Source organism: Heteronotia binoei, chromosome 15, assembly GCF_032191835.1.
Source record: "Heteronotia binoei isolate CCM8104 ecotype False Entrance Well chromosome 15, APGP_CSIRO_Hbin_v1, whole genome shotgun sequence".
Classification (NCBI taxonomy): Eukaryota; Metazoa; Chordata; class Lepidosauria; order Squamata; family Gekkonidae; genus Heteronotia; species Heteronotia binoei.
Window position 1 is genome coordinate 12,762,363 of NC_083237.1, and position 13,253 is coordinate 12,775,615.

At 49.5% G+C, this 13,253-nt stretch overlaps 1 protein-coding gene across 4 annotated transcripts; it reads left to right on the forward strand.

Moving 5' to 3' along the window:
• Positions 1-2,799: 2,799 nt before the first annotated feature.
• HNRNPC (heterogeneous nuclear ribonucleoprotein C) lies at positions 2,800-12,671 on the forward strand. Of its 4 annotated transcripts, none has more exons than XM_060254601.1 (7): positions 2,801-3,075; positions 5,202-5,316; positions 5,788-5,835; positions 7,917-8,077; positions 8,974-9,075; positions 12,029-12,186; positions 12,283-12,671. In XM_060254601.1, exons 1-7 carry the CDS (start codon positions 2,835-2,837, stop codon positions 12,364-12,366), a joined length of 909 nt encoding a protein of 302 aa, XP_060110584.1. In that variant the 5' UTR covers positions 2,801-2,834; the 3' UTR covers positions 12,367-12,671. The 4 variants fall into 4 exon arrangements, with proteins under 4 accessions (XP_060110582.1, XP_060110583.1, XP_060110584.1 ...); XM_060254602.1 differs by having other exon boundaries at positions 5,202-5,277; XM_060254599.1 differs by having other exon boundaries at positions 2,800-3,075; positions 12,029-12,671.
• Positions 12,672-13,253: the final 582 nt, after the last annotated feature.

The window sequence follows — 13,253 nt, forward strand, 5'->3', positions numbered from 1 at the left end:
CCATTGTGTCCTTGACGCAAAGGCCAACCCATCCCTGATCTTGTCTCCCAGCTCACTTCGGCCCTCTGGCTCTGCCCTTCTTCTGCAAGTGTCCCACCCCCCTCTCCCCATTTGAGAACAGCCAGCTTGTGGACATAAGTGCCTGGCTGTATGAGATGAGAGTCTTCCCAGCTTTGCATCATTGGCAAGACTTCCAGGAAGCAGAAGTTATCCCATTAGAAGCTGGCCAGTTTCCATGGGGTATTCTCTGATGAACTTTTCTGCCCATCTTTGCTTGCTACGGAAAAAGCATCTTAGGAATGCCTGAATGATTTCAAGTCAGAGGCTCATACTTTCAACTTAAAGAGGCTGCCTGGTCCTCTTGGCTACTTCACTGAAAACAAGAGGCACTGCAACATGCTAGAAGCTTAGAAGAGAGAAGGAGATAAGTCCCCCTTTGGTATCAAGCTTTTCCACAGAGCGATTTCTAAGCTCTTTGGGGGAAGAGGCCTCTCGGATGGACACATGAACAATTTTGGTTCCCAGGGAGCCGTGCTGTGAAGACGTTCTTGTCTGCCTTTTTTTGTTAAGGGGGTCTGTTTTTGTGGAAGAGGACTGAGGATAAACGTGTTCTCCTAGCGCCCTGGGATCACCCAGGCACATGGCCAGCAGCTCTTCCCCACTATTAGACTGGAGTCACAGCTGACACCAGTTTCATAATCCACCCTCCTCCTAACCCCGTTTCATCAGTCCAGTCCTCGCCGCACAAAAGCTCTCGCGTTCGTCGGACTTCTGATCAGAAGATACCAAGTACTGCATTTTACTCCTCTGCACGTCATTGGGGTGTGTGTCTGTGTGCCCTCACTAGCTGGATGGCATAAGCCAGTGTTCAGCATTCAATGAATCTGGGTGGTTTTTCATCCTTTCTAAGGCCTTTAAGCAAAGAAAAAAACAGGAGGAAACGGTCAGAGTTCACACACTGGCCTCGGTCCATTCATCCAGCAAGCTCTGTGAAGCGAAGCTTATGTGGCTCTTTCAGAAGTGCCAAAAGCTGGGCAGGGATCTCGGGCACCCAGTTGTGGCGGCGGCTTCCCAAATCTGCTTTTAACGTAATGCTTTTGGGTTTGTGTATTCGAAGGCAAAGCCAAAAATGGGAGGCTGTGAGAGGAGAGGCCTTGTCACACTACTGCCTTCTGTAATAGCTATCGCAAGAGTTGGCCTTAAAAGGGCAGCTTCTGGGAGAGCTCTCTCAGCCCCACCTGCCTCACAGGGTGTCTGTTGTGGGGGAAGAAGATATAGGAGATTGTAAGCCGCTCTGAGACTCTGATTCAGAGAGAAGGGCAGGGTATAAATGTACAGTTTTCTTCTTGAATTGCATGTAGGGTGGGGAGGTTTCTATTAGAATTCCTTTCCCCGGAGATGATTCCAGGCTACGCCCTTTGGGAAGCATTGCAAGGCCTCTGCAGTTAACACAGTTGGAACAGAGTTTTGTACAGAGCAGGTTAAGAATTCTGCTTCCGTTGGTGCCATCCTTAAGTTATTTTAGATCTTATTGTCTCCCTAGACCCCCAGCTCCAGCCCATGGATACGGTACACACAAGAGATGTAAAAGTTCCAGAAATTTGGAAACAACCCCAGATTTTGGGGGAAAGACGACGTGGGAGAAATAGCAATATATGCCATATTTTCTTATTTAATGTATATTTTCCTGATTGAGCAGGGGGAAGAAAACCTAACGCTGTAGGGAACAAAAGAAAATGTGTAGTGTTTTTGGGTTTATTTACTTCATTTAGAGTTCAGCTTTCTCACCATGACTCAGGGTTACAAAACAGAAAAACAAAGACTAAAGATCTCCAGTAAATAACGCCACAGGATTACAGAGCTGGGAAACAATGCAAACAAAAATTAAAATGTATCGCATCAGAAATGCTGAACCTTTTTAAAAAAAAGCAATGTAACTAAACGTGGCATACTGTTGTGTGAATTAACATTTAAGCAATAAACATTCTTATATACATCAGCATCACTCTCTTGTTTGATTTACAATTATTTTTGTAAACTGTTAAAAAGCAGTTCACTCATGTCTTGAGAAAATACTTCAGAAGGCTTTTTTTCAGTGTTTCCACATTTTCCAGGGTTTTTTTTCCCCTTTTGAAGAGAAAAAAAGGCCTAGGGCAGAAAGACAAATTCCCAGCCCCCATTCACATTTTTAGCAGGTGCCAATGTAACTTAACATTGATTTTGTAATATCAAAGTGGCTTGAATTGCAATTAGATGAACCTTTGTCTTAGAGAACTTCGGGGATTCTATCAAGGTTACCAAAAGGTGCTGGGGTGACAGTGGGAATGTTCTGAAATTGAGGCCCAAGGGTTAGATTCCATAAACTTTTTTCCCAGTAAAGAAAGAGGAGAGCTCATTTGCATATTAGGCCACAACCTTGACATTATCGTTGTTTAAAAATGCCCAACGGGAACTCATCTGCACATTAGGCCATACCCCCTGACACCAAGCCAGCCGGAACTGTGTTTGTGTGCTGTCCTGCTCAAAAAGAGCCCTGGTTCTAGGCATTTTTATATTGCTTTGGTTTTAGAAGCCAGTCTTTAGGGGAGAGTAAAGCTGACTTCAGAGTGGGACATGGTTTTGGGGTTGGTGGCTTCCCATTTAGTATCTCTTGGCATACCGGACATTTAGCATGAGGAAGCAGAATGGGGTGGGGGAGGCATTTTCTGTGGCTGGTTGTGGATATGTGTTGAGGCAAGAGGCTAGTTTTAACCCCTGTGCCACCAGCTTTCCCTTCTCTGACCATTTTTCTCTTCTCTGTCGCCAGGACCTCTGTGCTGCTGCGTGCGCGAACCATGGCCAGCAACGTCACCAACAAAACAGATCCCCGTTCCCTGAATTCTCGCGTCTTCATCGGCAACCTCAACACACTGGTGGTGAAGAAGTCTGACGTGGAGGTCATCTTCTCCAAGTACGGGAAGATCGTCGGCTGCTCTGTGCACAAGGGCTTTGCCTTCGTGCAGTACGTGAATGAGCGCAACGCTCGTGCCGCCGTGGCCGGAGAAGACGGCCGGATGATTGCAGGCCAGGTCCTCGGTAAGCTCGGCATGTCTTGGTTTCCCGTGGCTCTTAGGCTAGGGATTAGCATCTTCCTGGGTGAGCACCAGCTTCATCTCCATGTTGCCATGCCGTTCTCGGCTGTGAAGTAGTTTTTTTTTTTAAGAGAGCAACGGTCGTGCCTGTGGTGAGTCACAACAGTGTCGCACTTTTATCTTGGAGGTGTAGCATAGCTGTTATTAGAACCTTCAGGGATCTCAGGGCTATGAGGGAGACAGCAGGAGGACAGAAGAGAAGCCGTATTAGATCAGGCCAATGGCCCATCCAGTCCAACACTCTGTGTCACACAGTGGCCAACAAAACCCAGGTGCCATCAGGAGGTCCAGCAGTGGGACCAGGACACTAGAAGCCCTCGTACTGTTGCCCCTCCCAAAGCCCAAGAATACACAGCATCACTGTCCCAGACAGAGAGTTCCAACAATACACTGTGGCTAATAGCTGCTGATGGACCTCTGCTCCTTATGTTTATCCGATCCCCTCTTGAAGCTAGTAGAAGGAAGCTATGCCTGAGGAGGAAGGTGAAGGTTGGAATGGGAAGACGGCGGAGCACATACTATGGTTTGCGGAGAGACGTGGTCAGTTCTGCTTCAGCGGAGCAATGCAGTGCCATCCAGTGTATGGAGAGTGGCGTTTTGGCATCCCTCCCTTATTTTATGCACAGCAGACATTAACCACTGATTCTTTGGGGAATGCTAGATTGGGAGAGCGGGCTGGATAAATGGAGACTTGACCCTCGGTCTCGCCATTTAAAACCCAGCTCTCCGGCTGCCGCTCTTCTCTCATGAAATAGCGTTTTGGGCAGGAGATGCCAGAAGATGGGGAAGGAGCCCATTGTGATGGCAGCCACTGGGGCAGATGATTCACCTCTTTGCCAAGACAAGGAGGGAAAGGAGGAGCAGAAGTGATTTGTTTTCCTTTCTCTAGCATACGGGGTGGCTTTCTGTTCTCCTTGAGAGGCTCCAGGGACTGCGAAAGCCCTGGCAGGAAGCCATGGTCCCAGCCCCCCTTTCCCTCCCAGTTTGGTGTAGCAGTTAAGTGTGCGGACTTTTATCTGGGAGAACCGGGTTTGATCCTGCACTCCTCCACTTGCTGCTGCTGGAATGACCTTGTGAGGAGATTGTGAGCCGCTCTGAGACTCTTCGGAGTGGAAGGCGGGATATAAATCCAATATCTTCTTCTTCTAAGTCTCTCTGAGACACTGATTCAGAGAGAAGGGCAAGGTATAAGTCTACAGTCTCCTCTCCTTTCTTCAGGCGTGAAGTGCATACAACGTGGCCTGCTGATTCTGCTAGTTGCTTTTGACCCCTCTGAGAGAAAACAAATCAGCATTTAAATCAAAAGGAACCAAAATACAAAAAAAGCAGCAATTGCTCTGCTGGGTATTTAGACTGAAGTTTCGTGATCAGCAAAGAATCCCCCCGAGCAACTTTTGCAGTCTTCTTGCAGCGTTGGAAAGGAAGGCCTGTTTTGCTCATCATAAGGAACATATGTTTTTCCTCCCACCAAACAGCCTCTCTGGCCTGTTTGGAATCCCCTGGCCTCCCTCCTGAGCGGGGTTTGTTCATCCCGCAGGTGAAACTGGGCTTGGCTTCTTGAGTCAAGGTGAAAGTTTGCACAGTGAGGAGAGCCAAAAGCAGAGGGTTTTCTGCCCAGCCCATAAGCTGAGCAGCTTTAGCATTTGCAGGCTTTGGTGAACAGATGTGTCGTTGACAGTCCAAGCAGATGGCGTTATCGCAGAAGCATCTTGTGTTGGCAAACTATTTCAGTCCACTGTGCCCTTGGTGGTGTACCTGTCTATTGCAGTTCTTTCGGTTTTACGAAAACTGAAAGCCCTGTGGAATGGTGGCCTAGATTATGTCTGGTCCACAGTCACCCAGGGAGCTGCATGGGGATCTGGACTCAAGTCATCCTTTGCTTTAGTGGCTGTGGATTAGGTGTCCGGCAGGTGCCTCTTCAGCCTTCCTCCGCCTGCAAGTGGAGCAGGCTCTCTCCGCTGGCTCTCCTCCAGCCATGTGCTGTTCTAGGCAGTCGGCCAGTCTGTCGTGCAGGCCCGGACTTCTTCCAGAGAGGCCGGCTTCCCAACAGGCGTGCCCTTGGTCTTTCAGATATTAACCTGGCCGCCGAGCCGAAGTTGAACCGGGGCAAAGCCGGGGTGAAGAGATCGGCTACAGAGATGTACGGGTCAGTAGCAGCACCACCTTCTCCGTCCCCTCTAGTCAGGTCGGGACCCTTCTGTTTTCATTATTTTAACTTCTCTTTTGATTTACCTGATTTTTGTGCCCCGCAAGCGGGCAGCTCCTCCACCTGCCTTGTTTGTAAGGAACTGAAGCGAAAGATGCGTGTATGCCTGCAGCTGCTGACGCGAGGGGTGGGGGGTGGGATTGAGGTATGGCAGATGGGCTTTTCAGTTCACCTGGGGGACCCTGCTCCACGTGGTCGGGAGCAGGATCTAGGCAGCTTTGTTGTGCGGAGAGGGTGGCTTTGGGATGGACTTTGTCCTTTGGGGTGGCCTTAGCACTCATTGAGTGCCACGAACTGCGTCTGGCCTTTTTACACGCCAGGCTGGGGGTGCATTCCTGACACTGGTACCCAAAGACTTGGCCTGTTGCCTGCAGCCTCAGGATCAGGACTCCTTTCCTCGACTGCCTTCCTGAAACCTGACCAGGCTCCTCGTGCTTTGTCTCTTTTCAGGTCCTCTTTCGACTTGGATTACGATTTCCAGCGTGAATACTATGACAGGTACACGACCTGGGCGTTCAGTCTGGGGTTGCCAGGTCTGGGGGGCTGAGGGGTGGAGCCAGGAGGAAGGTTGTGGCAAGCATAATTCAACTCCAAAGGGAGTTCTGGACAGCGTATTTAAAGGGACCACACGCCTTTTAAATACCTTCCACCACTGGAAATAATGGATAGGGACACCTTATTTGGGGGCTCAAAGACTTGGATCTCTTAGTCTGATCTTTTTGAAACTTGGAGGGTATTTTGAGGAGAGGCACCGGATGCGAATGCTGAAAATTCGGTGCCTCTGCCTCAAAAAAATAGCCCCCCATAAGATACCCACAGATCTATTCTCTATTATAACTTATAGAAGTCAGTCTCCATAGGGAAAAATGGAGTGCCCAGAAGACATTTTCCTTCTCCCCCTGCTTTCTGATGACCCTGAAGTAGGGGGAGGGCTTCCAAACAAGGGGGGGGGTGTCCTCTGCCCCCACCTGGGGATTGGTAGTCCTAGTTCAGTCACGGGTTAGACATTTTGTGCTTCTTCACAGAAGAAGAGATGTTATTGGGGAGGGGGCTTTGACTCAGTGGCGTAGAGCATCTTTTTGGCACGCACAAAGGCCTTAGGTCCAGTTCCCGGTATCTCTAGTTGAGCGGAGCAGGCAGGACACGATGTAAAGGATCTTTGCCCGAAACCCAGCAGAGCTGTTGCCAGTCTAAGTAGACAGTCCTGCCTTGGACGGGTCAGTGATTTTATTCAGCATCAAGGCAGCTTCGTGTGTCCCGTTTGTGGGCCTGGTGAAGAGGCAACCAGCAGCCTTAGCCAGCCCTGCTCCCCTTCCAAAGGATTCGGAACCAGCCAAAGGAAGCTGTGGGCTTTGGGGATTTCAGCTCACCAGCAGTGGCCACAACTGTAATTTGGTCCCCCGTTGAGCTTTTATTCTGTCCACGTTCCTATGGAGGGAATACGAAGTCTTTGAATGCTATGAAGTGGGAAAGATAGCTTAAGAAGGGAAGGGGTTTGCCCTGAGCCGGATAGCTCAGGCAGGTCAGATCTCGGAAGCTAAGCAGGGTCTGGCAAGTACTCGGATGGAAGAGCTGCTTGGAATGCCAGCAGTTGGGAGGGCTGGGGCTGGCTTCGTTCGGCCACCTCTCTGAATAGCCTCCATTTCCCCAGTAGCGGTCAGTCACCAGAGGTCGCCAAGACTTCCAGGTGCACACACACACGCACACCCACACATACAAACACAAAATACAAAAGTGGGGGGGACGGGGTTGAACTGCAAAGTGGGACCTTTCAGTTAACAGCTTGGGAAGGGGAAATCAAGGCAGAGGCTGGGAAACCCCTCGAGCACTCATTTGGCAAGGGTCCTTCTGATGAGGGCCACGCTTCAGGCTCCGTGTTCCAAGGTTGCTCTCCTGAGCAAGCCCCGAGAGGCGTCCCTTAAAGCAGCGGTCCCCAACCTTTTCGGCACCAGGGACTGGTTTTGTGGAAGACAATTTTTCCACAGACCGGAGGGGGCACAATGGTTTTGGGATGATACAGTTGTGCACGTTTTTTATTTCTGTTAGTTTGGTGTGGTGATTTAAGTGTGCGGACTCTTATCTAGGAAAACCAGGTTTGATTTCCCGCTCCTCCCTTGCAGTTTCCGAAATGGCTTTGAGTCAGGCATAGCTCTCGCAGAGTTGTCCATAAAAGGACTGCTTCTGTCAGAGCTCTCTCAACCCTATCCACCTCACAGGGTGTCTGTTGTGGGAGAGAAAGGTAAAGGAGATTGTGAGCTGCTCTGATACTCTGAAATTTGGAGTGGAGGGGAGGATATAAATCCAATGTCTTATTATTATTACAACTACATTGTAATATCGAATGAAATGATTATACAACTCACGGCCTGGTTGCTAACAGGCCACAGACCAGTACTGGTCCACAGCCTGGGGGTTGGGGCCCCCTGCCTTAAAGCCATGGCCACGAACAAGAAGCGTTTCAGAAACCTTGAGACAAAAACCGTATGTGGTTTGTCATGACCCGTGACTAGGCAGCTGTTTTGTACAGCAGTCGCTCAGGAACCAAAGTTCTCTGACAAGGGCGTGTCTTGTGCTGCTAGGATGTACAGTTACCAGGCCCGGGTTCCACCTCCACCTCCCATTGCCAGGGCTGTGGTCCCTTCCAAACGCCAGCGGGTCTCCGGCAACACCTCCCGCCGGGGCAAGAGCGGCTTCAACTCCAAGAGCGGGCAGCGGGGATCATCCTCCAAGTCTGGAAAGTGTAAGTGTTGGACCTTCTTGCAGGCGTTGGGGGTGCAGGTGTTTGTGCGTGTGGCAGGTTTCTGTGGCCAAGCCAATTTGGTGTAGTGGTTAAGTGTGCGGACTCTTATCTGGGAGAACCGGGTTTAATTCCCCACTCCTCCACTTGCACCTGCTGGAATGGCCCTGGGACAGCCATAGCTCTCGCAGGAGTTGTCCTTGAAAGGGCAGCTGCTGTGGGAGCCCTCTCCAGCCCCACCCACCTCACAGGGTGTCTGTTGCAGGGCAAGGAGATAAAGGAGACTGTAAGTCTCTCTGAGACTCTGATTGAGAGAGAAGGGCGGGGTATAAATCTGCAGTCTTCTTTCCTGTCAGGCTTCAGGGGATGCATCTTTGCCCCTCTGAAACGTCACTTGTTCAAGGAACATTGCAGTTGTGGAAGGGGGGGAAACATGCGGAAGGCTGGGTGGCGAGAAGTGTGTTGGTCAACCTCCGGTCTCAGTCCATTCCTCCCTAAATTGGGAAATGAGCATATGAAGCTGCCTTATACTGAAACAGACCCTGGGTCCATCAAAGTCAGTATTGTCTACTCAGACTGGCAGCGGCTCTCCAGGGTCTCAGGCTGAGGTTTTTCACGCCTTTTTGCCTGGACCCTTTTTAGCTGGAGATGCCAGGGATTGAACCTGGGACCCTCTGCTTACCAAGCAGATGCTCTACCACTGAGCCACTGTCCCTCCCCTGGGAAGCAGAAAAGCTTGTCACTCAAAGCCGCCCCTACCTGCCTCTTCACACCCTCTTTTTGCCTGTTTGCTCGATTTCTCCTTTTCAGAAGGGAGAGGCGGGAATAGGGATGAGTCTCCCAGGGGGAGGTCCCTAGGCTCCCTGGAGATCTCACAGGCGCTTCTTTCCTCCTTGCAGTGAAAGGAGACGACCTGCAGACCATTAAGAAGGAGCTGACCCAGATCAAGCTGAAAGTGGATTCCCTGCTGGAGAGCCTGGAGAAGATCGAGAAGGATCAAAGTAAAGGAAGGGGGCGTGGGAAGGGAGAGAGTAATCCTTGCTTGAACCCAGGGCCCTTCATCGGCCAAACGCCAACAAACTGGCTGGACGCATCTCTTTCTGCTGAGGCCTTGGCGATACGTGGGTTGGGGCATAGGGTGTTTTACGTGGGTTTCCTGGCTGCTGCCTTGAAAACTATCCAGTGAGAAAATCACAGCAGAGAATCTCCCCCCCCACCACCACCCCTTACAGCCACCGCCAAATGACCAGTCAGAGAAGGGCGATAGCATCATTCCCAGAGCTTTTATTGTAGCAGGACCTCCTTTGCATAATAGGTCTCTCCTCTCCGCCCCCATGTGTAGCCAATTCTCCAAGAGCTGATAGGGTTCTTTTTACAGGGCCTACTGTAAGCTCCAGGAGGATTGGCCGCATCAGGGGTGTGTGGCCTAATATGCGGAGTTCCTGCTACAAAAAACCCCGATTCGTTTCCTGTCTTTCTTTGCCCAGAAGATTTAACTATATTTGGGGAAGGGGAAGCAGGTGGAAATCCTTTCCTACAGCCAAAGCTCAGAACAGCTTTGCAGGTCAGCCTGGAGAAGCTGCTAGCCAGCGGCACTACTAGGCAGGCAGCGACTTAATCCACAAGTTGGCAGCCTTGTAGGACTAGAATCCTCTTCCAGGTTTAAATGGAACGCTTTTCCTGCTGCTTCCCGAAAGTAAGGGGTTAACCTGGTTTAGGGAGTTGTGTTCAGCAAGGTGTTTCCGGGTGAGACCGGTCATCGGTCATTTGCTTGAGTGTCTCTGTTTTTGCCCAGGCCACAAAGGCCTGTGTCGAGCCCAGGCCACAAAGGCTAAAGCTTCCCCTAGCCCTGCTTCCCTGCAGTTGATATTCTGAGCCAGTTGACCTGGACTCGGAGGCCCCATGTTGCTGCTGTGGCTGATTCTTCCCTGAATGTGCCCTGTCCCCGTTGGGAGACCCATCTCTGCTAGTCGACCAGCCCTTGATCTGACTATCTTAAGCGGGTGAAACTCCTTTTTTGAGTGCCTTGCCCTGGGAACAGTGTTCCCTTTAAGCTGTGGAGTCTTGTGAGCAGAAATTCTACCTTGAGCTACTGGCAATAAAGTTGTGAGCTCCTGCATAAATTAGTTTGCTCTGGGGCCGTTTTTCCTGAGCTGAGACAAAAATGTGTGAGCCAGAGGCTAAAAACCTGTGAGCGAGCTCATGCTGACCCAGCTTAGAGGGAACACTGCTTGTGAACTGCTTCCCTTATGCTCTCCTTCCTCTCCGCCGGACCCCACTTGTTCCAATTTAGCGGAAGTGGTTAAGTGTGTGGTCTCTTATCTGGGGGAACTGGGTTTGATTCCCAGCTCCTCTACTTGCAGCTACTGGAATGGCCTTGGGTCAGCCGAGGCTCTCGTAGGAGTTGTCCTTGAAAGGGCAGCTGCTGTAAGAACAAAGAAAAAGCTCCGTGTAAAAACAATTCTGACTTGTTGTGAATAATAAATGTCAAAAATGCAGAAAGAGTATCAACAGTACGCAGCATCTCTGTCATGTGCCAAGTTCAAACCTCATAAGTTCCGCAGTGCTCCTCCTGTCCTTATGTGGTTCAGAACCACTCTATTACATTCAGTGCAGTGTTTGATAAAACGGTCCAACGGAGAACTGGTCTGCTTTGCAAGCAGTTTCAGATCTCAAATCCTTCTTCTTGTGCCCAGTCTTGTATATTGTGTGCAGTATTCTAGGGCCAGTAGTGCCAAAAATTATTCAGTCATCAGCCACGTCAGTCCAAAATTCCTAGCTTTTGCTAATTTTCACGCTGAATAGCGGGAATGCCATAGTTAATACATTCTTTTTTTTTTAAACACAATTTTTTTTATTGATTACATATGGTAACCATATCCATTAATACTTTCTTTTTATCTATCCCATATGCTATTTTCTAGTCCCCCCTCCCACCGTTACTTGACTCCCGCCGAAGTTATATACTTAAAATACTAACATTTAAAGGTACCCTTAAACCATAAGAACCTATATTCATATTCTACTTTTTTCTAGCATTATATAATTATCAAAAAATTGTCCAATATCCTTTTATATTCCATTCTTCTACATAACATCTAAACTTTTTCCACTCCTTTTCATACACTTCCGAATCATAGTCTCTTAAGATTCTTGTTAGTTTGCCCATCTCACTCCATGTTACAACTTTTACAATCCAATTCCATTTTTCTGGTATTTTTTCTTGCTTTCATAACTGCGCATACAATGTCCTAGCCGCTGAAAGCAAGTACCAGATCAAAGTTCTATCTTTTTTTGGAAATTTTTCCATTTGTAATCCCAATAAAAAAGTCTCTGCTTCTTTCTTGAATTCATATCCCAAGATCTTTGAAATTTCTTGTTGAATCATCTGCCAATACTTTTTCGCTCTTTCACAAGACCACCACATATGGTAAAAAGAGCCTTCATGTCTTCTACATTTCCAACATCTGTCTGGCATCTTTTTATTGATCTTTGCCAATTTTTTAGGAGTCATATACCACCTATACATCATCTTAAAACAATTTTCTTTTATACTCTGACATGTTGATAATTAATAGTTAATACATTCTTTGTCAGCAAAAAGCTCTCTCAGCCCCACCTACCTCACAGGCAATGTTCCCTCTAAGCTGCAGAGTCTTGCAGGGCAGAAATTCTCCTTTGTGAGCTACTGGCATGAAAGCTGTGAGCTACTGCAAAAAGTATTGTGCTTTGGGGGTCACCTTTCCTGAGCTAAGACAAAAATGTGCGAGATGGAGGCGAAAAAATCTGTAAGCTAGCTCACGCTAACTCAGCTTAGAGGGAACACTGCTCACAGGGTGTCTGTTTTGGGGGTGGGGGGGGAAGGTAAAGGAGATTGTGAGCCGCTCTGAGACTCAGAGCAGAAGGTGGGATATAAATCCACTATCTTCTTCCTCCTCTCCTCCCCTTTCCCAGAGCTGAAGAACGACAAGTCAGAGGAGGAGCAAAGCAGCCTCTCGCTAAAGAAAGAAGAGAGCAACGTCAAGATGGAGTCGGAGGCCGGAGCGGATGACTCGGCCGAGGAAGGGGACCTGTTGGACGACGACGACAACGAAGACCGGGGAGATGACCAGGTACGAAGCTGGCGGAGGCCGAGAGCCCGGAGTGAGGAGCCCGGCTTGCCCCGTTCGCTAACCGGCCCCCTGTGCCTGTCCCCTTCTCTCTCTCAGCTGGAGTCCATCAAGGGGGACGACAAGGAGCCCGAAGAAGGAGAAGACGACAGAGACAGCGCCAATGGCGAAGACGACTCCTAAGAGCCCAGCACACCACGCCGCTCCTCCCCCCACCTCCACCCGGCCAACACAACGTTCTTCTGATATTGAGCCTCCGGCCAGCCCCTTGCTGGCGGCCTCCTCACTGCCCCCCGCCCCTCCCACCGACCCCCTCGGCCCTGTGTGTTCATGATGTTGTGTCTTCTGTTGCATACTCTCTCCCCCCCCCCCCACCCGCTCCCCGAAATCTCCCCGGTAGTTCTGTTCAATCCCATGTAATTCTCCTCTTTTAATTTTGATACCTCTTTATTGACTTAACAATTAAAAAAAAGGACGTATTGTTTTTAGATGACTTCTCTGTCGTGTGTTTGCAACGGGAGGGGCCGTCTTTCAACCAGGACGGGACCCAAAATAGGTCCGCACGAGGGAGGAAAGGTTGAAACGCTTGGGGCTCTTTAGCTTGGAGAAACACCGACTGAGGGGGTGATATGATCGAGGTTGACACGATTGTGCATGGGATAGAGAGAAGGACTTCTCTCCCTTTCTCACAATACAAGAACTCGTGGGCACTCAATGAAATTGCTGAGCAGTCGGGTTAGAATGGATAAAAGGAAGTCCTTCTCCACCCAAAGGGTGATTAACACATGGAACTCACTGCTACAGGAGGTGGTGGCAGCTAGAAGCATTGCCAGCTTCAAGGGGGGATTGGATAAACATTTGGAGCAGAGGTCCATCAGTGGCTATTCACCTCAGCATATTATTGGAACTCTCTGGGTCAAGTGATGCTCTGTATTCTTGTGCTGGGGGCGGGGAGACACACAGTGGGAGGGCTTCTTATATTCTAGCCCCACTGATGGACCTCCTGATGGCACTTGGGTTTTTTGCGCACTGTGTGATAGAGTGTTGGGCTGGATTGGCCATTGGCCTGA